The 27,872-nt window shown below is 31.9% G+C and overlaps 1 protein-coding gene across 1 annotated transcript in view; it reads left to right on the forward strand.

Annotated features, from left to right (window-relative positions):
- Nucleotides 1-16,469: 16,469 nt before the first annotated feature.
- The window catches only part of LOC129222947 (peroxidase-like), a 47,640-nt gene continuing 36,237 nt past the window's right edge, over nt 16,470-27,872 (forward strand). Inside the window, exons 1-5 of the mRNA XM_054857509.1 lie at nt 16,470-16,483; nt 16,621-16,826; nt 20,017-20,149; nt 21,853-22,079; nt 23,408-23,587. Of these exons, the coding sequence (XP_054713484.1) occupies nt 16,470-16,483; nt 16,621-16,826; nt 20,017-20,149; nt 21,853-22,079; nt 23,408-23,587 (760 nt within the window). The remainder of the gene's footprint in view (nt 16,484-16,620; nt 16,827-20,016; nt 20,150-21,852; nt 22,080-23,407; nt 23,588-27,872) is intronic.

Below are 27,872 nucleotides of genomic sequence, written 5' to 3' on the forward strand. Positions count from 1 at the left end.
ATTACAGGGGGAGCAATTAGCCTCCCTACTTGCTCTAAATGTTCATGCTTTTAAAATTTGCACCTCTCAAGCCCCTCAGAAGAATAAAATGCTCATTTTTTTCTAAAAATAAAATAATGGCTATTAAACTGTCGAAAACGGAAAAAAAACTGGAAGAGCCATTTCCAAAAAAGTAGGACGTATTCATGGAGGAAAACGGTGGAGGAAAACTATATTTTCATTCAGACGTCAGAACTACCAAAATTGCCGTCAGGGGAACTTTGAGGGGAAAGGGTTGCAGCGCAGTGTATTTATCCCTAGAGAATAATTTTGAATCAAAAATATGATAATGTAGTTATGTTCCGGAGTTTCATTTAAAACATTAAAACTATTTTAAGACTCAATAAATTTGAAATTATATTTTTTTTAATGGTTCTGTGTATTTACTTCTCTGAAGTTACATCAAATGAACTTTTATTTGATATAAATGATTTTAAAAATGGAAAATTTCTGAAATAGGCTGCGTTTTAATGATCCTTTGAAATTTAATTTCCGAACATCATGGTGACAGGTAAAGCCATTGATATTCTTTTATGAAAAGCTTCAAAGCGTTTAACCAAAATCTTGCTATTACATCAGTTTCAAAAGATTAGATCTAAAATAAATGTTGAAAATCTCACACAAAGTGAGATAGATACCTATCACCATTTCCTTTTCTTACCCAATTTTCCTGCAGGTTGGGGAAAATCAGAGCAGCTCAGTTTCAACTGACACTAAAGGATGCAATGTATACAACGCGTCGATAGGTTTACTGTTTTGTGGTATGAGATTATATGATAAAAATATAATCACTCGCGAACTAGAGATTCAAATGATAAAAATGTCACTAAATAGATGAGGAAAAATGTTTTGTTCAACATTTATTTGTACAAGAAATAAAGAAAGAGAGCTGAGAGTATCTTTTTGTCAGGCAGAACAAGTAAAAATAATGCATGAGCTCTCTTGTATTTTTTGTTACAAATTTTTTCTAAAACGGTTCCCGTAACGGTTTTCCAATTCAGCTTCATGCTGTTAAACATCCCTACATCCCTGATATTAAGCATAGTTTCCGATTGAAGAAGAAATATGATCCATTTTTACGTACGGAAGTATTAGAACGATAATGGTGTAAGTCAAAAATTTGACATCTTGAGTTAAGCATTTAATTCGGTTCATCCATATTTTCCTAATTGAGGAACAATTAAGCGTAAAAAATAATATTTTAGCTACGAGGAGGACAGAAATTCTCCACTAATCTGAATAGCAGTTCAGGTGAGAATGATTGTGGATAAAGGCTTTTTTTACCCGCCTATGGTTGAGACAGAAGAATTATCTGCTATGTTTTAATTCAAAACAGTTCTTGAATATATTTGACTTTCTTTCAGTTTTTTTTTATCGTAAATGTGAAATTTGAGTGGTGAAAATCTTTTAAAGTTACTTTAAAACAAGTTACAAGCAACTTTTGATAAAAGTTAAACCACAGTAAAATAAGGACTTGTATTTAACTACAAATCTTTTCTTAAAGTTAAAACTTAGACATTTTTTTCTTTTTCTTTCTTTTTTTTTGCTGAATAAAACGTTTACTGAAAGTAATACTAGTTTCCTGATGAATGCATGCTTCAAGTCTTATGTTAATGCACTAAATGAAAATTTAACTTGTTCTCTACTTACTTAGAACCATTCCAGAACCCTGGCACTATTATTACCTTTTCTTCGACATTGAAGAATTGTAGCTCTAAAACTAAAATCGATCGTTCCCGTTGCCTCACTATGAGCAGGAAACCTGGGTTTGAATAAATGCATGTAAAATATTTGTATATCTTGTTGTTCGAATACTTTGTTGTATTTGTATTTAAATACAAATTCTGCTCTTAAAGATTAAATTTACAAGTTTTTTATGCTAAGTAAAGTTTTTACTGAAAGTAAAACTAGTTTCCTTAAAAATGTTGTTTCAATCCCTGTGTTAATGTACTAACAGAAAATTTTACTTATTCTCTACATAAAGTCATTCCAGAACCCTGACACTATTATTACACTTCCTTCGACTATTTAAAGATTAGTAACTCTAAAACTAGAATCTAATCAATCCTGTTATCTTAAGTATGAAGCCTGGATTTGAACGGCTGAAAATTGGAATACGGAGTCTTTGATTGCGGAAAAAGCTTTGTGGACCAAAAGATTTTCAGCAACGTTTTTTCAACGATTAAAATGTAAGCAATTCTTTACTTTCAAGTGGAGACAAATTATCACATGACATGGGAATTTTAAAAGCTATCTGTTTTGATTTAATTTGATAAATGAAGATGTGTGTTCTTGCGGACAGGAAGCTGAAACTATAGAGCATGTTTTATTGCTTTGTAATAATTATTCAGGTCCAAGTAACATTTTAAAGAAAGACTTAAAACAGGTTTGTTGTTGGCCACCCAGTTTGTCTTTATTTGTAGAGAGCTGTCAAAACCTTAATTTTTTTCATAATTTTATTTGCAATTTAACTTTCTAAGCAGTGTTGATCTTGTTTCGATATTCCTTGAGCGTTTGTGTTTCTGTTATATTGTTTTTATACATATTTGCTTTTACCTCCTTGTTTGTCATTATTGGAGATAAATTTGAAAACCCTTATCATATTATTTTCGCAGTATTGTTTTTAATTCGATTTATAAACTGTTTTTTCATCTCTCTTCTTAACTTTTGTTTTTAACATAATGTAAATTCTGTCCATCACTTAATCTGTAAGCCTCATGATAAACTATGTGGAGTGTGAGGAGTTATTTTGTGAATATTTTAAATTTAAAAAAAGGAAAACGATATCTTAAATCGATATAATGATATCCTAAATAATTTTAATTTGTACGCATTGTATTTAAATATTGTTACTATTATTATTATTATTATTATTATTATTATTATTATTATTATTATTATTATTATTAAACAGGTAAAATTTATTGTGCTGATGTTTTTATAAGAGACAGTGAGAGAGAGAGAAAGAGGGAAGGATAAAACCGTATTAGATACTGTTACCTTTAAAAACTTAAATTTGCGTTCTACCAACATCTTTTGGAAATAAAATAATTCAATATCTTAGGAGGAGATTGGGATTATTCAAATCAGAATGTCTTTTTCAACGTTTTCCTTTCGAACAAGCATACAACACTTTCAATGCCAGATCGTTCTGATACAACTCGTAATCCTTGTTCGAATCCATGATCGAGACGATATGATTTTAAATCTCCATGCCAACTGGAAGAGGAAATTTATTGGTAGATCTACATATTCTTTAAACCTTCATTGTGTCCAGACTACACCGTACTTTCTTCGCTGGGTGTCTTGGCTCTGCGATTTAATAAGGTTAAATCACCCGATGCGTGACTAATCTTAGGATTCTATCTGCCTACTTCAGAAGTTTCATTTTCCTCTTCTTCTGGGAAGATTCCCCCAGGCAGCATTAAAAAGAGGCGTAGATTCGAACACGTACACGACTGAAGAACACCGTGTGAAAAAGACAGTGACATACATTTACTTTTTATGCAGCCGTCTCCCAACCCTTTCCCCAGATTGAACTCTTTTCCTACAACTCATATCTGTGCAAAGAATACCAGCACCTACGGCTTCCCTTTGCAAAAGGTTGTTGCCTCAGTGGGTTTCCCGTTGAGCTGAAATTTTGTGCCTGAGCAATATACAAAATATTTTTCCTAGATGTAATTAAGTTTCAACTAACTTGGCATCAAAGATGGTTTGGTGAAGAGGTAACGTGTCCAGAATACTAAAGTTGACAGTTCAAATTCGGATCACGTAGTAATTAATCTTTGACGATTTGCAGCCAATGCATTTCCAATGGAATCATTTACTTCTTAAGTGTCTAAATAAATGGTCAGCCGAATCTATTACTGCTGTGAGATATGTATATCGTCTGTCTTAAGCCATTTATTTTCGCTTTGATTCGATAAGAGAGGAGTTTAATTGCATTGAGCCCAGGAATCATTTCTTCATAAATGAGAAAATAAGTATATAACTTAAGACAAAATTAGAAGAACATCCCCTCATAACAACCCCACCCATACATCATTAGTATAAATAGAAGTTTCGTGGACGATAAGGTGTCCATCAATTAGAACGAGACCTTCAGCAACAGATATACTGATTTACTTTCTTCCAGAAGTCCTTGAAGATTAGATACATTAGAGTCCAGGGCTTTCCAAGCTGTTCTTTGCATACCCTTTGGGAGTCTGCCGAGTAGGGGGTCCGAAAATATAAATGTGAAATAGTAAATGCTATAAAACATGCTTTTGCATTTGTAAACAAGAAAGACAAACTACTCGAAGAAAAAAAAAGAATTCCCATTCTTTCATTTGACACAACTTCTTACATTTTGTATCCATATTTTCCATCTGTGTCTCTACACGTGTCACTCTTTCAATTGATTCGATGTTCAATTCTCAATTTTTATGGTTTTGTTACCTTTTAATTTTCGTCTGTTCAATTTTATTTTCGTACTCCAATAATTCTAAATTAAGTCCCACGCTGTAAACTACGCACATAGGGTTTTTACATTTCCATTCTAATTAGTAACTTTTAATTGAAATTAAGTTCATTTAATCACAAGTATTTATGCACTCTAATGACAGGGGTCCACACTAAATATTAATCTATGAAAGGGGTCCACACTGAATATTAGTCTATAAAGGGGTCCGCTGGCTGGAAAGTTTCGGAATCATTGCATTAGAGACAAAAGAGGTTGAAGAGTTATTGTAAGATGTCGCAATCGAACGTTGATCTAATTATCCGAAAATCAACACAATATATTTGTTGTGATGCATTAATGCAGTAAAAGATATTGCTAAGGTATTTTACGGCATGAAAATAGGGTGTGGAAGTTTTCGGGGGAGCAAAGGGAATTTTCCAAATATTGGGTTACAAGTAATCTGACTAAATCCGTCATCCGCTGCTTGTTTTATGCGTGAAATTATAATTTTTTTAAGATGGCTTAGTTAATATTCTAATCATAAATTTTTATTGTACACATTCATCCACTTTTTTTCTAACTTAGAGACACTTGCCTTTCGGCATTGTCAGTGACAATGAAGGGATGCCCATTTTGCTAAGAGGATTCATCACAGACCTATATGTCATATCATATCACACTCCAGGGTCCCTCGTACCTACCACTTTTTTGGTGTAATCGGTTGGACTCTGAAGACAGTTCTGTCTTTGTTTTTATCCGGACCAGAAGGCAAGCAATCCCCGGTGTAGAACAATTAGAGGTATTTATTGACTTGGAGAAATTTGTTACCACAATTTTAACGTGTCCCAGTCATCACTAATGAACACAGAGGATCTTCGGCCGTCTGACATCGAATCCGAGACTCTTTGGTTACGGGTCGGACGCCTTACTGATCAGGCCACCACGGCCTTATCACAGACTTTTAGCAGAATGACGAAGGCTGAGTTTTGTTATAGAGACAGGCGCAACTAATCATCTTTACCTCTACCATTTAGACGTAAAATTGGTGGGGATGGAAAGTTAATGCAGTCTCTTGTACTCGTCATGTAAATACTTAACTGTTTAAGTAACTACTCAACGACCGACACACTCAACTTTTGGGGCCACAAAATTTCTAAGTGCGTGCCCCGTATGTGCTGGATGCGTTTCTATGGAACATCTTTAAAATGTTACAAAATCAAGTTGATTTCAGCAAAAACTTAGTGTCTGAAAATATGACATGAAAAAAAAAATCCCACAACATAGTAGCTCTATTTGGATTTCGAACCACTGATTGTTGTTAAAAAGTTCATTTTTCAAAACTAAAAAATAAAATAAATAATAAATGATTCAAATCACACCAGAAAGGGTCTTCTAGAAATCATTCCATTTTTCTAAGCGATGGATATCGTTTTAAAATAGCCAAGATAAACGAGTTCTTTTAAAAATAGTGCATTTGCAAAATCGCTGAAAAATACCAAATCTCGTGACAAGAGACGAGCAAACTTTGTCACTTCCTCACGCCAAATATCAATTTAGTCTGCAGCTCGTAATGCGATCATGATTTTTACTTGTTTCGTGATATCGAAATCTTCGAATCGCTCATGCTTTCGGTCAAGTATGGAATCTTTACTTGCGATGAAGATCTTCAATAATAATTTCCGTAAAAATACAGAATATCGAATGTGCCTATTGTTCTGATTTCTTTTGTAGGAAAAGATGGTTTTGAGAAAAAAAAATTAGAAAACTCACATCCATCTAGTATTTTTCTTTTTATATCAGTATAACTGAATCATGTTTTGATAATCAAAATGCATTGAATTTCTTTTTTCACTTCCGTGAGAGCCTATCAACCGCAGTTGACTTCGTTTGAGAACAAAAACATCCAATGTAGAAAATCTAATATGTTTCCAGTACTATTAATTTTTGCATAAGAAAAGTAATTGAAAAAACAAATTTTGCGTGGAGCACCCCATTAAAAAAAAAAAGCAATTAGGCTGTGTTAGATCGACATTTTATATCAGGTAAAGCACCAGTAGGGGCCAGTGCTTCAGTACAGCCACTTCAAGGTTTAAAACACGCTAGAAGTGGCTTTCAGTGAAGTATATTTTTAAACTGTGGGTAAACAATATTAATTTCCTCTCTTGAAAATCAATGACGTATTATAGCCCAACTCTTCTTTAATCGTCCCATTTTGTAAAAATAAACATAGGAATGTAAAATGACATGGGAATGATGTGAAAAAAATATTGGACTTCGTATTTGAATTCAGTTTCACGTTATTTTGGTTTTACTAAATTAAAAAAAAAAAAAATAAATAAAGTGTACGAACACTTTTGGGAGCCACTGTATATATTGTCCCTTGCCATATTCTCTTTCATTTGTGACAAACAAGTTCAATTGTTGAAAAGAAAAAAAAACATTTGAAATCAAAATATATATTACTCTTTAACGCACAGCCATCTCAGGTAACTTTGAACCACAGCATTTTTTTGAGCAATCATGATTGCTTATTGTTCTCATTTGACGGTCCTTGGCGTTCCGGTCCTTTTTCAGCTTGGACCAGGGGCCTCTGCTGCACCACCGCCCACCGGCCTCTACATGCGCGACTGTCCCCCGGTAGCCGCTTTTCCTGGTCGGTGGCGTCCATGTCCTACATACACGCAAGCTCACACACACGCATTGTTACGCACATACACACTCCCACGCACAAGCCGTTACACATATACACATACGCCTAAGTGCATACACACAGGTCTACGCACACACACAAGCCTACACATGCACGTACGTGCGCCTGCACACACATACCCAAATATACACACGTAACCCACAGGAGGAAAGGCAGGCTTGAGGGGACAGGAGTCGTTTCTGGTAGCAATAAGTCCAATGAGTAGGGTCCTGTCGTGATTGCGAAAAACATAATTTGAATTCAAAATTTCAGAATTCAAATTAATTTTTCTTTTTTAATGCAGCGAAATCTCGTTACAATGAAATTCAAGGGACTGCAAAATTTATTCGTTGCGACAAGAATTCCGTTGTAATGGAATGTTAGCAAAAAAATATTAATCTGGACTGAAAATTCATTTCAGTGAAACGGATTTTCATAGCATTGATATCCGTTGTAACATTTATAAGACGTTTTTAATGTAAAGAAATGTAATTTGCATGGAAAAGCATTAATAAAAACAGGTGAAATTCTAATAAACATATCACTGAATGCCTTTTTACAAATTTTTCTTCATTGTGATCATTAAAAAACATTGAGTTCAACGTTTGTATGCGTTTCTTTTATTTTCAGATTTCTAATAAGAAAAAGGATACAACTATTTAAAGCATCTGGTTTACGCATAAAGGTTAGATTAAAGGAATAATTAATCAACCTAAATTGATTAATCGTGACAAAATTAGAACATTGGCAAGCGTGGAAGCAAACGACATTTCGTTCCAACTATCCTTTCTTTTTCAGTATCTCATTTAGTGAAAATTCTAATTAATTCAGCTCTTTGAACAGGCTTCTGATACTGAGATCCACCCAAACACTCATCTCAAAGATACTAATTAAGCCATCTTGGTCTGAGCATAACAGATAATTCATTAGCTGCATAGTTTGAATGAGATAATGTCTTATGAATAAAATTATGTTTACTACTTTATTTGCCATTCAATAGCATGATTAAATACTTAGATGCAGTCATTGTTCATGTTAATTCGATGACTTTTTGGACAGACCGCGCGTAATGTCATAGAATTTATAGAATTTCATTTCGTCAAATAACATTATCACTCGCTAATGCACCTATAATCTTCCAGGAACAGTAATAATAGCTCTCACATGCATATAAAGAACCATATTAAGATTGGCAGCGTGTGCTTTGTGGGTCCCCCCCCCCCCCCTTGTTGAGCCTGTGCTCTCACGGGGTTATCTATTAGGACTTGATTGATTCTCATGTTTTTTCAACAATAAATGCGCCACTAAGCTTTGTTTTGTTTCATCTAGTGTGAAGATTCTTCGCAAAATGTATATTTCAAAACTTTTTAATAACTGAAAACCAGCGACTAAACTATACTATTTAAATTCTCTTTTCCTATCATTTATCAATTTTTGACTCCTACTGTGCATTTATTTATGTAAAGATCGTGGTCTGGCGAAGAGGGCAGGTAGCTCACTGACCTCAAAACGTCTGATTTAAATTGCCGCAAAGCTGGACTAAATTTAATTTTTAGTGTATTTATTTTTTTTTTAATTTCGGTCATTAAAGATATATTTTACCCATAATTTCTCCAATTGCAACTGATCCACATATTTTTTAGTATTATTGATCGATTGGCATAAAATAAATAAAAAACCCTAAAGTATTGCACATTTATCCAAAATTAAGAAACAATTGTGTGTGAGGCAGACTGAAGAAAAGGGATGTAAGTGCCGTTTTAAAGCTTTGAGCAAAATGTACAAAGTTCTACAGCTAAGCTTTTGATGAAAAGCATTTCTTCAGCGTGATGTACAGCAACACTTATCAGTTCTACTAATGCCATCTTTTGTATCAAAACAAAAGAGAGTCTCTGATGCGTATGTGTTAACCATCTCCTAATTTTTAATTTTGGCATTTCCACCCCTTTACTTCAAGGTGCTTCAGTTATGAAAATTCATTTAAAATGAATTTTAAACCTGATTCAAAGTTATTCTGCAACGTAGTGCCACTTATACATGCTGAAACTTCAAAGAAGCTGGCCCTTTGCAAAGAGCTCACACTTCTTTACTTTTTGTGTGCGCAAACTTTGCTATTTTTGTCACATAACTTTGTTTTTTGGCGCTGTAGAAGACATGTAGTGGAGTGTAGACAAAAGGAAAATTCTGTGTACGAGTTTAGTTTTCTTTGTTTGCAGTATGTTTAGTTTTTTTTTTCTTTTTATCGAACAGTTTGTTGCAATGATTGACACACTTTTCCTTTAATAGAAACATGCTAAGCATAAATTTTTTGATTAGTTTTGGCTTTTTGTGTGCCCCAAAATATTAGACTCATAACCCTTAACACGTAAACTCATTTGTTTTGCAACCCCCTATTTTGCAATATATTTGTGTTTGAACTTAGTTTTGAAACATAGTTGCATATGAGATATGCTCATTTTTGCCTGCAAAAAAGCGCAGTGTAAAGATTAACTCTTCTCCAAAAATAAATATTTTTAATTTCTTGATATTTCGAAAAAAAGAAAATTGCATTACTATGAGCAGCCACAATGACGTGCAGTAAAGGATCATCAGATGTTAAGAAGAGATCATCGCTTTCGTCACGGATCATTGAAAATATTTCCGGGATGCTAGAGGGTTTATACACGCTTGTTTTCACTTCAAGAAGCTATGTTTAAGGATGAACAATGTATATACAAATGCATAAAACGACCTACATTTATAGTGTTTTGAAATGCTGTACATCATCGTATCAAAATTGTGAAACTTTACTCATTGTGTAGGTCCAGAATGCACCAGTCGTTGAGTTCGGAAGAAAATATAGCGAATTTGATGTTCTTAAATGTCTTAAGTATCGCCATTTCCTTACATGATATTTTTTAATGAATTATATTAGACGTAGAAATTTTAATGATAAGTTCAATATTACATTTACGTAGATGGATATAATCTCTGTTTGCCTATTATTTAGGCGAATCAGAATTTAGAAAAAGTGATCATCGAATATGCCTTCTTAGACTCATTTGTTAAGTAATTTCACAGGAATATTATACAGTATGGATATTCATAATATCGTGACCAGTGGTCTCATCAAATCTTTATTTTTTATTTAATTGCAAATCTTAATAGCACAAATATCTGTAGTTTCATATTCATTTTACGTTACTCTGAACAACTCTGATAAAAGCTTTAACATCAGTTAAATTTAAATATCCATTCCCTACGATAAAATATGGTATCGTAAATATATATATATATATATATATATATATATATATATATATATATATATATATATATATATATATATATATATATATATATATATATATATATATATATATATATATATATATATGCACACACACATACTTATCTGGGAGGTAAATAAGACAAGGTCACAAAAATAAAGTAAGCAAGTTGGTGAATTTCACACAAGTTTTTTTTTTTTTTTTTGAGCAATTAAAATAAAAATGTGTTTTTAATGTCCTAGTGCTTCATACCTTTGAATAATGTCTAAAAATTTGAGCAAGATGGTGCTTAATACTCGATTTGGAAATAAAGGGACATAATGTCCTTCACCTTCTTGATACAGATATAAATAAAATAAGAGTTTTTAACGTTGTAATAAATACTAAATCAAATTCATAGGCGTGCACGGGGGTCACCAGGGGTACCGCGGTAACCCATTAGCACAAAAGAAGAAAGAAAGAAAAAGAAAAAATAAATAAAGTGAAGAAAAAGAAAAAAGAATAGAAAACAATAATTTAAGATGCAGTGGCGTTATTGCTGGAGGGGGAGGAATTGAGTGGTTATTGCCCTCCCCCTGATTCCCCTAAATGACGGGCGTGGATGCTGTGGTACCAACACCACACTAGAGACTCTGTAGTGTGTTGTTGGTGGTACCCTCATTACTGGTAGCTCTGTGCACGCCTCTGATTCAAATTTTCTCAGCAAAATCCAAGTTAGCTGACTCGTGAAAAGGATGTGCAATCTTCGTCTTTTAAAAACCCATAAACATGTTATTTACTGCATGTTTATTTTCTTTTTAGAACTTTAATAGCGAATCATGTCGAAAATTCTTCTTAGTCTTCAGACTTAAAAACAAAGTAATTACACAATGTTGTTGGTCTTTCTTAGAATGTTGTCTTGTACTTTTAACAACTTTCCTCAGACTGTTGTTTCACATTTCCCACCATTTTCAACACTTTTGGCACCAAAAGGAAGATCGCTTTAAATCGGAACAAAGTTATAAAAATCCTTGGCCCGCTAGAATCGGAAGAAGAGTCCTCAAAATGCATCGATGCGTTTCCCTTTGAAGCATGGTTGGGAAAAGGCAAAAGAAAGAAGAAGAAAATATTTTCAGAATAAAAGATAGTTTCTAAACAGGCTATCAGATTATTCAATATCCATATGTAGATTGACATTTCTGAGAATTCGTAATTTTTAGGGACACTGAGTAAAAACTATTAAGTGTTGAATTCAAAAAAAAAAAAAAAAAAAAAAATAGAAATTAAGAATGTTTCAAAAGTGAAAGATATTTTTTAAAACATGGCTGCAGCATTAATTTGCAGATACTTTTGTCAAAAAACAAAATTTTTTTTTTAAAATATTATTTTTATTTTGTTTTCAATACCACATTAAGCAGCATCTGTTTTTTCATATGTTTATCAAATATCAATTGTTCCTAATCTTTCTGTTTTATCTTTCTTCTCTTTTTTCAGCTCCTTTAATCGGAACATTTTTCTGGAAAACCATATCTACTTACAGCATTAGAACGCATATTTGAATTGCGTAAGATTTTATTATCCTTACTCGAAAATCGCTTTCAGGCTAGAAGTTTCACAGCATAAACTCAATTAATTCACAACTTACTTCAAAGTTTTTACGATTTAAAAAAAACATATACAAATAAGATTGATTGTTCCATGTTAACAAATAAGTATATCACGGCTTAAAAAAAACCACTATTCTGCAAGTTACAACGCATTAGAAATTCGCTTCACGCTTTTACATACCTACACCGTAGCTAATATAATTGAAAATGAAACGCGAGAAAAAAAATTAACCCCAGGCGAAGGCGTTCCAATATGAAAAATCGCATTCTAAATAGCTAAGCTTTTATTCAGTGAATGATATATTAGACTTGCCTATACAAGGTGTTACCGTGTTGATCTGTAAGGTTACGTGAACATTCCTATCAATGAAAACAAGGTTAGTAATGTGGTCTGACATTTCTGATTGCGATAATATTTTATTTCTTGAGAAAATTGTTGTCAGAGCTCTATATGCGTCACAATGACATTAGTCAAAAAATCCCAATAGAGATAATGTCAAGGGGAGGTTTCCGATTCCCTGAAGAGAAATGAAAAGAAAAATAACTTGTGTCATTAGAACTGACAGTAATATACTAATATTTTCTATAGCTTAATTTCAATCAATAATTGAAATAATTAAGTGTGCTATTTTGTGTCTAACGGTAAGTGTCGCAAGTTTCAACAATATCATGGGTGTAACCTTATTAAAGAATCAGTATTTCAAATGTACGAGTATATAGTGATGAAATTTAAAGTTAAAAAAATAACATATTTCAAATTAATGTTTCCGTGTTTTCGTTTCTTCCTCTATGTTCTGTTTTGAGGCTTATTCAAAAAATTGTCTTTTCCTTTTTCATTTAATAATAATTATTACATTTATCGATTCTCACTTAAAATTATCATGCGTCCAAAGGAAAAAAATGACATTTTTTTAAAGTTGACTTTAGTCATTTTTCCATGCACGATGTGCATAGACTTGCTGTTGGTGTTATTACTAGAAAATCGCCCTTCGAAGTATGACGGGTGGAAGTTGCTTCAACATTTGAACGAATCAATTGCCTGTTTGGTGATATTTTGATGGCTGAAAGTTTAACCCTAAATCTAGTGGATTTACCCTAAACTCCTGTAGATAGCATTCATTGCTGACCAATTTTTCGTTTCTTCATTCTCCTTAAATTATGGTTTTATCAGTAAAACAGTTAAATTACCGGATCCATTTTAGCATTCTCAAAATAAAGCATTTCCCTGCATGTCAAACATTACCAAAAAATAGTGTAAATTATCATGCTATGGCCCGAGTTTCATTGTTGGTGACGTCAGGAGCGTTACTCGATCAGTGAATTTGATAATTTGATATTATGATATTATATATATATATATATATATATATATATATATATATATATATATTGTTATTTTATTAAATTAAAATATAGTTTCCAAATAATACAGAAGGTCCGTTGAAATGGTATTTTTTAAACTTGAGCTTGAATTTAATGTCATATCTCCTCTTTCGAAAATTATCCTTTTTTAATAACCTTGAATTTATTAACATATTATACTAGTTGAGGTCCACAGGCAAGAAAAAAAAACATTATACTTCTCACTCTGGATGTATATCATGAAACTTTCGATTTCAAACTTAGTTGATACAAATAACTTAGTTTACCATATACTAGTTTTATTAATTAAGTCACGGAACATTCTCGTGATTTAACTTCATTGTTTCCAATTGTGCTCGAATCGGACTCATATTTGCCATAAATTATAAGTTAACGTCCGCTGAGCTATTTGCTTTACTGCTATTATTTTTCTCAAAGCATGCCAACAAGTGTTGAACGAGTTACTTTTGCTAATGGTTAGTTTCTATGATGGTGCTGAGCTCATTAATCTTTTAGACGTGCCAGAGTTCGCACAAGATACCTCTTCGCTCCCATCTCGAAAAAACTCTCAGAAATAAGAAAAGGAATTTCTGAGTAAAGTAATAATTAAGACAGTGGAAGGGAACACTCCTTAAGATTTTTGTAGCATAGTAAACAGAAAATTTTAAGAGTTTCAAATTATTGCGATTAGTTAAACCTAACATATTTTAATCACCAAATTACATAATATGCAATTATGCATCAGAGACACTGTTATGAGTGCATGGCATCTCAAACAATGGTCTGAAGTCATGATACGTGCCAAAAAGTCGGAGCAAACTACAAGAACTTCGGAATAATTAACGTTTTGACTTTTCTTTGTAGTTCTCAGCTGTCGTCATGTATTTTATTTTATTTATTTATTTATTTATTTTTTGAGTGTGCTAACGACATGGTGCTTTACTACTCAATCAATCTTTATTTTCAAGGGCTGTGGCTACAAATAATAAGAAATAAATAAACAAAAGAAAAACCTTTCTATAAGCAAGGGAAAAAATCATAATTTTCTATAAACATTTTTCTTTCAAGACTTGTTTCAAGACTTTTTTGGTAAGAAACGTTTGGATTTTTTTTTCTTTTTTTCGGAGGGGGAGGGGGCGCTACAGAAAGATGAGGCTCATTTCTGCTAAGTGTAGTTTTGTTTAAAAGCGATCTAATAAAGGTGCAGTTTACCCCTACTATTTTCAACATTGATTCACAAAAAAAAAAAAAAAAAAACTTACTGAATCGATTATGCTAAATATTTTTTTAATTCTTTCGTCCCTGTATGTCTTACCGTTTTTAAGATAATAGTGCTTCTTCGAAGTTTGATGCTAGCTGGTTCTGTAAGCGATTTATTCACATTGTGCATGAAAACTTTACGACGACGGCTTAATGACGACAGCTCTTGCCGTACAGAATTTGTTGAGGTAGCAAAGCACCTGTTTTTGTAGCTTTCTAACTATACACAATCATGTCCTCCTCCTGTGGGAAGTGCATTTTATTAATCGGGGTTCGTTATTAATCGAGTTTCGTACTGAGAACTCACCTTATCCTTAATGACAGATTAAATTCCATTGAGTTCCAATCTTTTAATAATAATCAGTTATTTTCTTTTACTTATAAAATAAAGTGCTTGTTCACCATATTTTCTGAATATGCAATGCATTGATTAATATTTCCAAGATTTTCAATACGGATCAACTCAATTTGCAACTATACACATTTATGAAGACTTGTTATGTGTAAAAATAATGAAAATACGCGAACAAAGTCCTTGAAAATTATTGCCTTTAAGGTCGGAACAATATTTTAAAATTTTCTAACGTGAAATTTTTACTGTCATAACAAGTTTTTGTGTTTTAACGAAACCATTTGTTGGATGGAATTCTGCGTGATTCTTTGGTTTAGGATACAAAATGTACTTTCCTGATCTTTGCATGCATTGAACTTATGTCAAGTCTCTTAATTGAAGTCATTTCATAAATTATATGTATGAATCTAGTTTTTAAAACGTCGTCATCCAAATTTTAATTCAAAAAATCTAGATTTTACTTAACTGTAAACGAAAGAGTAATGGCACATTTTGACAGATTTGGAATTCGTAGATTGTAAATAGGTTACGCACTTAAAATTACAAAATAGAGGTGTTTATGACTTGTGCAAAATATTGAATATATGCAATGCACACGCAGCATTTAAAAGTACTAATAATAATTACTGGTCTTGCGAATCAGTATGAAGATGATATAGTGTATATATGAAGTTTATATAAAGTTTTAAAACATAACGTTGACTTTAAGGAATTTTAGAATTACTATGGCAAGATAAATATACGTTGTAACCGTTTTAAAATAGAAAACAACACACGAATGACGCAGCAGCAGATTTTTTTTCAGCAATCTGCGACGCATATTGAAAATCCAAAAAATAGTCTGCAAGATAATCGACATTAGATTAATAGCGAAATCTAAATCAGCACTACAAAAGACTTAAAATAAGATAGCAATCTTAAAACTACAAATACAAACAACCAGTAAATTATGTCCAGAAATCATGGTACACATTTTCGTTCGCTGAAATTTGGATTTTATTCCCCCTTTAAAAATTTTAAGTCTCTTTTCTTCTTCCTCCATTAAGAAAAGAGTCTGCAGACTTTCTTAAAAGTCTGCAACACCCGTCGCTAAGTCCAGTTGTTTCAGCTACTGGGATGGATAAAATTTTAAATTTCCAAAATAATCAAATATGTCTTGTATGAACTAATCAATGCAAAAAAGATATTTATAAGGAAAAAGATGACAATAAAGATCTTACCATGTTGTTTCAAGAATTTTTAAACCTTAAGTACATTTTCAATTGCCATAAAACTATTACATATTTATTGAATCTTTTTTTTTTCTTTTCATTGATGTTTTATGCTTCATTATAACTGGATTAAAATTTAAATTGCCTTTATGTTGGAAATAACTCTAACCAGTCTGAGACTTTTAAACCGGTAGCCTACAAGTTATCGGCGGGACTTGAATAACAATTAAAAAGCAAAATTTAAAAAAAAAAATTCAATCATGTATCGTTTATGGTAAAAAACTTTTGCTCTCTTTGTGATCATCGTGCAAACTAAATGAAGATTTTATTAATTATTATTCTTTGGAAATAAAACAACTTAATATTTATATTTTCTGAATAAAGTATTAAATGTCTTAATTTTTCTTCCAGGTTCCTGTTGAGGTTATGCCTGGTGATTTCATCCTGTAGCTTAACGATAGGGCAAGGTGTCATCACACCCAGATATGCCATATTACAAAGAACACATTATGAATGGTTGCCACAAATATCAGAATATGACATGGACCGGGCATTTGTCGTTGCGGACCACGTCATCAAAGCGAAAAGGGCGCACGAAGCCAAGATTTTCAAAGGAGGTTGGTAATGTACTATATTAATGACTTTTTTGCCTCTGAAAATTCCTTTACCCTATAAATTATCTATGCAAACTAGAACCATTAGGTATCATTAATCTTAATTTTCTAGTATAAAAGGTGTGGCCTATTGTGCTCTGTCTGCAATTAATTAATCATTCTTCTAATGTTTGAACTCAGGCATTTGTTTTTACCCCTATATACTATTTTATCTCATATACCGTATAACACGTTATTTGGCCATTAATGCTGGAAAAACCTTGTAGATGTTTGTTTAAAAGCATAATATGTTGATAGAAATATAATGAAACCTACAAAGGATATACTAATGATATATAAAATACACGCTTTTTTTTAATTCAAAAAATTTAGTTCACTGAAGGGTGTTGAAATATTGTTTTCGTGAATCATTCTTAAAGGTTTCGAGATTTAAAAACGGACTTTAAGGCGTATAAAAAATTGTTGTATGTTTTAAATATGAATCGAGAAATCATACTTTTTATCTTCCTCAACATTCAAAGAATATACGAACCCGGCACGTTTTTCTAAAGAATTGGATTTGTGAAAAAAAAATCATTTTCAAATTTTTACGGAATTGCAAGTTTTAATGGATTCTGAATGCTTTTTTTTTTATCGTTTGGGAGTACCATTTTGTGAGCAGTCTCAAAAAATAATGCAAATTAAACGAAAGAAATTCGGTGTGCTAATGGTTCTCAACGGAACTGCTTCTAAAAAAAAAAAAAAATGTGACGCAAATTTTTGGGAGGCGTTATCAAACTTTTCCCACTAAGCAATAGAACAAAAAGAAAAAAAGGTTTTTGCTATTGGACCCCGATATAAAATGGCACTGATTATATTTTTGAGTCTATTCGCTTAAAGGTTAGGTGTGCAATCAACATTTTCTCCATTAAGCCTTACTAACGCAGTTGAAAGGTAGTTATTAGAGGTTTCTCTTGGTGGGCTAGACTGAAATCGTTCGAAAAATAATTCAAAAAGTCAAACGAAAAGATGTATGCGGTCGGATTCATGCTTAAATTTAAAAGTGAAATCAAAGTCCCAAATAATATTAAATAACTCTCAAGGACCTGCAAAACCCAAGAATGGAAAACTATGGCTGGCAAATTTTGTACTGGTGGTAATTCGTCCATAGCTGGAAAAGATTAAGACTTTCGTAGAAAAAATTAAAATAACTTTTCTTAATAAAAACAATAAATAAAAGTACAAATATCTTTAAAGACAAACTAATTGCAAAAAATAACTTTGCATCTGCCATACTTAATCAGTTCACTACATAAGATTCTGAAGACCAGAGCAACCGATTCTTTCGTGAAAAATTTTTACGCACGGATTGACAGATAATTATGTGCTGCAAAGTGCCAGTATAGTGTAGATGATAGAATATGTTCTAATACATTTCCTAACTGATAGACCTCGGAAATTCCAAAAATGCTCTAACAAATTCTTACAACTCTTTCATATAAGCACGGAAAGATTCTTCGCACAATACATTTTTTTTTTTTTTAATTTGAAATATTGAATAAACAAAAGTTTTTGAATGGGGTGGAGTTATAGCTACAGTTAAGCTCGCTTATTGGAACATCGGTTAAAAGACTACCCCGCTATAACCTATCACTGTACCAAACCGCTGTATCATGTCACTTTGATCCCGGATAATGGAATAACCCGCTTATTAGAATCCTTTTTCTTGTCAAATTGACTATTCCATTAAGCGGGCTTGACTGTAGACTCTCATTCAAAGCTTTTAAACATTATGAGTATGCGTGTTTCGCTTATTTGCTCCTTCACGCAAACTTTTTATATATGTTTGTTTACGTATTTATTTAGTGAATAATTTTGTCTCTTTTACAAATGGCATTCAGTTTACCACTAAGCTGATGTTTTTAAAACAGCATACCAAGGGAAAAAATATTTTTAATCTAAAGCCAAAGATCATAAAGAAACTAAAGGGATAACAACTTTTTTTTAGGTCATCAAATAGGTTAAAAATGAAACGGCTCTTATACGAAAAATGCAAACCAATGCAACAAATTTAGCAATTAAAGCAAATGAAATTTTTAGTGCGTGAACCGATTTATAAAAGTCAAAGTTTTTAAAATAATGCATGCGCGTGTTGTGAGAGTGTAAAGAACTAATTTTTATTATAGAGGAGTCCTTATTTCGACGTTAAGCGAAGCTGTCAAGAGAGAATTTCCGACACCCAATAACAGAAAAAGACGGTTTGTAACCTCGAAATACTTGCATACAATATTTTTCCAAATTTTGGGTTTTAATGATAAATTCTATCATTTATTTTCCAGCGCAAAAGCAAACAATTAATTTTTAAGTTGACTTAAAAATTATGAAATGTTTTTAAGTTAAAGAGAATTTTAACTGGAAAAGTATTAAACGGTATTTAGTTTAAAATATAATTGTTTCATTTCGTTTATAAATTATAAAAAAGAAACCTTATACATTCAAAAAAATGTTGAAAAGAAAGGAAAACTGAATGAGTAACAATAAAAATGCAGATTGAAAATGATATTTCCTAAAATAAAATAATACAATGATTTGAATTTACGAAATGCTTCATAATCGCTTTCCATCAATTAAAATACCTAGGCAAGACCATGTTCAATAGTAGTCTGAGAATTGCGAGTATGATTTAGACAGAGATATTCCCGATTGATTTTCCGTCTTCTTAATTTCCCAAACTTAGAACTTATATGAGATCAGACTACTCAATAAAAATGACCGAGATGCATTATAACATGATTTTAATAGATTGCAATTTAGTAAATGGCAGGAGAAAATAACGTAATTTTGTTTTACGACGAATGTTACAAGAAAGTTAAAAAAAAAAATATATTGCTCTCTGCCAACAACCTTATTAATATAATTAATTTTTCTTGTACTTAGTCTTTTTCGTCATTTAATATATTTTGAAGATATTTTAGAAAATTTTTAAAGCAAATCCTTAGGAACGTGTAGCTTTCGAATATACAATAAAACTTCCTCTGAAGCATGCAATAAACTATTACAAACGACCACGACATTATTAGATTTTTTTACAAGTATAAGCTAAAGTTTATTGCGTAGCATCCATTCATGCAATATCACCTTTGCGTATTTGCTTGAAAGTTAGCTATACTAAACTTATAAGAACTGAAAATGATTTTAGAAAAATATTTTACAGGTCGGCTGATGAAACCTGGAGCCTATCCATCTTCTTCAAGGCATCAACACTTATTAGCTCCCAATACAAAAGCTTCGAAGATGGAACGAGCAACAGAAAAATTCGAAGAAGCAACAAACGTGATTAAGGACATGTAAGTAACAACAATAAGTTTCATCGAGAGCTGGATTCTCTACAAATCGCGATATACGCAGGCACGACGTAAAAATGAGCCACGATAGCCTGGACTGATAACCGCGTGGCTCGTAGTTGGAGGGTTTCAAGTTATGACTTCGACACGACCAGATCCGTCGTGTACGTTACAGTCGACTGAGGCAGAATAAATATGCCTTGGTCCAAATAGTCCTCTTGGCGTATTATGATTCCTGGTAGTAACAGTTCCTAAAAGACACTATTTGGTGCGCTTAGGTCTTTCTCTAGCTAATCCTTAGAGTGGCAATCAAACAGTCAAACCTCTCGAGGCAATGGTACACTATTTCTCTACAGTATTGAGTATGGACACAACAACAACTCCCACATTCAGAGGGGTGACTGTCCAAGATGTTGTGAAAGCAGAGAAGTGAGATTCGTATCATCGGGTTACTTCAGAAATATGATTGTGTCGAGAACGAACAGAAAGTTTTGCGGGGTTTGCTATGATGCTTTCGTTATCGAGTAGAGGCGTTGAACTTCTCTGAGCGTTTAAGTAAAGAGGCGTGGTTTTTCTCACGGGATTATTTCTTGAAGTCTTCAAGATTAAGGAAGGTGTTTGAAAATCTTTAACTTTAAGTATCTCCAAAAGAATGATCGGTATTGTCAAGAGAGCCTTCTTTCTCAGAAATGTAATTTGATTCGTTTTGATGATTTTTCAATTGTAAAAGAAATTTCATTATTTATGACGACTCTTCCCACGTTGGGTCAGAAAATCATGTTCATTCAAATCTGACGAAATTTTCGTCAACATGACGAAAAGTTTTCGCGGAGCCTTTTCCGTCGAGCCATTCTATAAAAGATAGTCCTCATTAACTAAACACTGAAAAAAAAAAAAAAAAAGTTGGGAAACTGAATTTGGCACATTAGGATTTTCGTTGTCATTTCATCTAATAACCAGTATTTATAGTCAGCTTTTTTTTGTACGCGCTTGAAAGGTACAATGGAAACCAAGCTGTAGGATAAATTCGCAATACATTGATAAACTATTTAACGCTTGCATGCTCGTTCAAAAGCAAGAAACTTTTCAATACATAAAACTATTAAATGCTTAAGTAATTAATATGTATGTCACGTTTTATGAAATTTGACTCAGTATATTTTGTGAAAATTGATGTTATATATGGGTCGTAATAGACGCAAAGTAACAATTCGTTTCCAAAATTTGAGTAATTTATAATTCAATCTCAAAACTGTTGGACAATTGATGACAGTACCAACAAATTTAATCTTCAATAAAAAAAATCATTTCGAGTAAAAATAGAAGCATTACTGTAATAATTGCAGATCTATTTCATTTATGATGTTTTGAAAATAAAATTAGCGCCTTTTTTAACAATAAGTACATTTTTTGACAGTATTAAAATTCTGATGTCTCAATAACATGAAAAAATAAAATCTATAATTATGTGTATTCGATAATTAATGAAATAAATTTTGAGCTTTGGGGATGCATCCCTTGGTCTCCAAATAATGTATGGTCTGAGAATGGGACGTACATTTTAATTCAACCCATGTAAAACAGTGTTTTTTTTTTCAACACTATAATGACAGTGTACGTATTGAACATTTGCATGCAAATAAGTTTGCTCTTAAGAAGTACAAATTTATGATATGCTAATATTAAATGATTTATTTTCCTTTCAGGTTCAGTTTAACAAAAGAGCAAGTTACGCTAGCTCTTCCTCACGAAGACTTAAAAGGGCGTGAGGCTCTTAGGGCAGCTGAGACATGCCACGAACATTTCCAAACAAGTGGCTGCCATGATTCCAAATACAGAACCATCGATGGGAGCTGCAATAATTTGCATAATCCTACTTGGGGTAAAGCAGCTACCTGTTTGCAACGTCTATTGCCTCCCGACTATGCAGATGGTAAGATTTTTTTTTCTCGTTCTTTCTTTTACTACTTTTGAGGTCCGGCTTTTGAAGGGACAGGAGGGAAGTTATTAGTCTTGTCATTGTGAATTATGATGACTGTATATATGTGTGTGTGTGTGTGTGTGTGCGCGTTTTTTTTTTTTTTTTTTTGTATATTCATTTTGTTGCTTTTAATATATTTATTGAAAGTGGGCCCTTAACTCTCCACTTTCTTGAAAGAAATCACGAAAATACTATTTTTGCAAAAAATTTCTTCAAGCTCCAAGCTTTCTTTACAGTTATTCTCATGAAAGACTAGTACTCATTTTTAAAAAATGCTAATTTTTTGGAAAAAAAAACATGATCACGTCTTTCTGAGTGAAAGGAAAAAGAAATGTTTTATTCATGTAATTTTTCTGCAAAAGATAAAACTTAGAATGGTTTTATTAAAAATAGTATTAGTATTAAACTCGCCCTACATTGTTTGCTATATTTGTTTTGATAATAGAAATGATTACTACAGGACGTAACTTCAGTCTTAGTTTTTTTAAAAAGCTTTTATTATCTATATAACGCAGGGGCTTACTCTAAAGATCGAGTCCTTTGGTACATGTTGTTCCCTTTCTGCTTAATTTTATTGTAAATGCGAGAAAAATAATTAAACATCATGATGAAACCAAACTTAATAATTGTTTTCAGTAGCATTACATGTTTATGATTGGGTGACATTTTTAAAATTTTAACCACTTAGGATGATTTGTTCCCCAAAGCATTAGTCACATTTTGCAGCCTAAAGTTTGTTTTTGGATGCATAGAAACGCTCATTACAGCGAAAAAGAAACATCCAACTTGTCTTAAGCTACTTTTTGACGACCTGATGAAGCAACCAACCAAGCTTTAATACTGTTACAATGTTACAGCGAAGCAGCACAGCTCAACTTAGCGCCTACAGACCACTTTCATTGAATTTCTCAAGATATAATCATTCTCAAGGTCAAATTTTTCTTAATGCACTGTGATGATGCTCGATATTGGTCAAAGCATCAACAGGTTTAATGTTTTGTTTTGCTTAAATATAGGTTAATAGCTGGTTAAACGCAACGTAAACAATACCCTGAGGGTTGATGAGTTCAAAAGTCTTGTTTTTCTAGATTTAGTATGACGATAACTAGATGAGATCCCAAACATATGTTGATATTTATTGTTGGTTGCTTTTTTATACGTGCGTGGCACGAAGTATCTTAAAATTTTATGTGAGATGAAAGAGAGATAATGCAGAAAGCAATAAGTCTTGCACTGCAAGCGATAGCTGTATGATATATATGTTGCTCTTTGCTTTTCAGGTATTTCGGTGCCTCGAATGTCCAAGGCTGGGAAACCCTTGCCGCCTCCAAGAGTGATATCTTTGTACATCCATCGCCACCTGGATCGCCCCGCCCCCGATTTTACTCACTTGCTGATGGCCTTTGGTCAGTTCGTCGATCACGATATTACGTTAACTCCAATCACTGGTATGCCGGCCGGTACGTTAGCGCCAAGCCATGGCGATGTTTAGCGTTCTCCTCAGCCAGCGGATGTCAGGATTAATAAGTTTTAATGCCGAAAAAAACTAAATACATATTTTACACTTGATAAATACAGTTAAAGTATAATTATTTTCGTTTAAAATGATTATACTTATTTTTTCAGTAACTATATTTTTTACAGAATTTTTTAAAGTGTCTAAAAAAAGTTTTAAGGGGGGGGTTATATTTTTCACTATTTGCATTGATGTTAAGCTTTAAAAGTCATATAATTCATCATGAAAATATATTACTGCTTTAATTTCATTTCACTAATCACTTTGATATTGAGATTCACATTTCATATGCTTCAACATGAATTAATATTCCTGGTTTCATTTCAGTTCCTTAATTACTTTGATGTTGAACGTTGTAGTTCACATATGCTTCATCATGAAGTACCAAAATCAAATATGAACTCAGAGGGAGAGGGGGTAGCAGGCAACTGTTAATCACAGCTGTATTCCTTCTAGTACATCATACTTTTTCTTCCATAAATAAATTCTAAAATTAAGTAACTAAATCTTAACATATTTTACACTGATATAAGATTTTGCTTGATATTTTTTACAATCACTTTGTATTCATTCGTGAAAATGCTGGCTTCAGATCAAATCCCCAGCACCGCCTACAATTTGCAGTTCTCTAAAATTGAACATAACAGTATATTTTTTACATCCTTCTGAGAAAAACTTGTATCTTTTAAATTGTTTTCTGTGACCAGCAATAAAGTTGAACTTATTCCTACTTCTTAAATAATCATTGTAACAATAGGGTATGTCATGCGAAGAAGACATTTTAAAACTATGAACTTCTTACACGTAAACAAATAATTTCATCTTCTTATATAAACTCGCTTTTGTACACATCATGATTTTTTTCCATACTCTCACATGTAGCAGCTTAACCAAAATCGGAAAAAAAATGAAATAAAATAAAATCGTCGAAAAAAAAAACAGCCATAAAATTAGAACATATTAAAGAAAAAGCACAAAAAAAAATCAAGTTTTGAAGCAGAATAATGCCTAGTTAAATGATTATCAGGACAAAAGCAATTTCTAAAGGAATGAAATATTTTTTAAAAAATAATTTGATGTTTTAAATCTACATTTTTCCAGTGTTTTACCACCTGAAAACATGATCATTGGAATAATTTACACTTAAAATTGCATCATACATAAATAAGTGTGTAGTTTTTTTTTATGTTAAATTGAGTACATATTATTTAAATCTATCACGAAATACAATCCTAAAAAATAGGGATCTTAAAGGAAGTAAATATTGCGTCTGTGTCTTTTGCCGGAAATAATGTGCTGGAAATTTCATCTGAAAACTCTACGTTGTTTGCATTTTGTTATCAAATACAGATTGAGACGTATTTTTGATACATTCAACAATATTTATATACCCTGCAAATATGTATAAGCATGTGCACAAAGTTAATTTGTTTAATTCGTCGTATAAACGGAAAAGCAACAGTAAACAGAATGAAGGAATATGTTATCATTATTATTTTTGCAGAAATAATTTTTATACGCGTGCTATTAAGTCTGCAACAGCAGACTTGTAAAACATTGAATAATTCTAGAGAAAACTCAACAATTAAAAATAATTTGTGTGATTCTTAAATCATTTTTTCAAACAATAAATTTTTAACTTCTTCATTTCCTAGCTAGATACATTAAAACTTTCTTAAAGAATCGCTAAACATCGAACATGGTAAGTGAAATTTGGAATAAAAAGCTTTAACCGCTTATTTAACATGCTTCTAAACAAAAGTTTAAGGTAAGAAAATGCTTTGAAAATAACCATTACTTCTTAACATACTCATAAGTACCCGCTATTCAGTTTAAACCTATTCATTCTGCATACAAATTACTCACCCATTAACATGATAATTTTAACAAGTAAAAAGCTAATTCTAACCCGAAATAATATTTTTTTTAACTTACAGAAAATGTTGTGTAAATTGTAACATTTTCAGTTGATTGTTGTTTGAAGCTATGAATTAATATAGTGTACAAACTAAATGTTCGTAACTAATTATTACCTTACACATTACATAGCTAATATAACTAATAGATAATTTAGGATGAAAGTAATTGCTTTTAACACTCGCTGATATCAAAATTATAATCTGAAAACACTGCACTAATTTATTAATAAATTAATAAGTACTAATAAACTGTATTTTTTAAATCCAATTATGTGTAATATGAAAAGTTAAAGTGGAAAATCAATGTAATTAAGAGCAAAAATAGCATTAAAACCACAGACATACATTTCGGGCTTACAAGGAATCTCACGCCATCCCGAAACACGTGGTTGAACTCAATCTTCAAATAAATTTAAGACCAAAGCATGCATTTTATTTGAAAATTATAGAGTTTTAACACCGAAATACTTATGTGGAGTTTTATTGCTATTTGTGTTCTTAATTGCTTTGGTTTTTTTTTTTCATTTTTTTTTCAGCATTTAGTTATTGTGAATGACTGCTATTTCAAACTGTATATGAGCTGCCAACTTTTGAAAATCCTAAAGCGTAGCAGCATTTTGCAGTGGGGGGGGGGGGGTGCTGTTGCCGAAACAGTGATGAATTGTCAACAGCATAAAGAACCTACTTAACGAATTTAAATATGATACAGAAAATATTAATACAGAATTTTTAAAAAAAACATATTCTTTACGAAATTTTTGGCAGTTTTTCCGCTTTTTTGCCGAAGATTCAATGACTGGATCAGCGTCACGATCTAAAGACCGATCCACTTTTAAATCATCCAACTTTCGAAGAGCGATGCTTGCTGCGCAGAGACCGTCAGCACACGTTTAGAAGTTTTATTTTCTAAACTTAACGGTTTAGTTTTCATGCAGTTTATAGGGTTTTTTTTCTTCTTTGCGTTTTTAAGATTAAAAATTTAAAAAAACAGAATATTTTAATTTTTGGACCCACTTTCGTAGCATCGTAGTTTAAAGCTGTAATCCGTAAAAAATATGATTTTATTCGTAGCAGTTGCCAGCCATGGGTATGTATATTTTTTCTTTGAAATGTTCGTCAATATTTGTACTGCGGTGAAATAAATACGCCTGCACAAAGAGTGTTACGGACGTTTTTTGCATATCATGTTTACCAAGCAGCATATAAGACTATTACTAGAACCACAAAAAATAAATATATAGTACATACATTTAACAAAAAAAAATTTAAAAAATGTAGGTAAATTTCCACAAGAAAGAAAAGAAATCCTATATTTATTCCCCGTTTGTTCAATCGCCAATTTTTTATTCTTATTGTGCATTTATTTGTTTGTTTAGATTTATTTTCATTTTTTATACATTTATTTTCATTTACTTTTTTATTTATTTATTTGGGACATAAACTTAAACTTTGCTAACAAACCAGTTAATAAAATTATGCAAATCTAAGTCAAATACTTTAACCGAAACTTCAACCCATAAATTAAAGCGAAATGTATTAAAAGAAAGTAATAAAGTTTTTTTGCATGAACAAAACATTCATTTAACAGGAAATATCCAACGTAAAAATCCCCAGTAAAAGGCTTTTACTGGGTGTCTTTACATCTAGAAGCTCACACCTTTGAATTGAAAAAGGGGTTCCTTGAAACCTCGAAACACGTGTATTCTGAAATCTGTTTATTTGTGCTAAACAACGTTGGATATTTCCTGTTATTTCTCGGCACAAAGGTATTTATTTATTGCTTAAAACATTCATTTATTCATTTTTAATGAAAATTAATCTAAATACTGAAGTCAGCAGAAATTTAAATTTTCCGCATATTTTCAAATCGTCCACACACTCTTTTTAAGCAAATTTTCTCCTAATACTGTTCTTATGATTGAAACTTGTTTCATAGAAATGTGATATTAAATTTTTCTGATTTTTAAAAACTGAATGCGTACAAAATGCTAAACGATATCAATTAAGATTGAGTGACATAATTATTTAGAAACAGTAAATATCGTTTAAAAGTTAGATTTATTTATTTTATTTCAATTACTTATTTATTTACTACATTATTTTGGTATAATAATGTAGAAAGCTTATTGCAGTTCATTAAAGATGTGAATACGCTGCAGCAAGGTATAAGAAAATGTTAAAGTACAATATGTAGTTTTACGATAACTACATATTGAAATTAATTTTCATTACAAAATGGCTATTTCTACAATTCAATTCATCAGCTGGTGATTTTCAAATTCTTCAGGCCTAAGTTGAAAATTTACAAGA

Source organism: Uloborus diversus, chromosome 5 (assembly GCF_026930045.1).
Source record: "Uloborus diversus isolate 005 chromosome 5, Udiv.v.3.1, whole genome shotgun sequence".
NCBI classification, from domain to species: Eukaryota; Metazoa; Arthropoda; class Arachnida; order Araneae; family Uloboridae; genus Uloborus; species Uloborus diversus.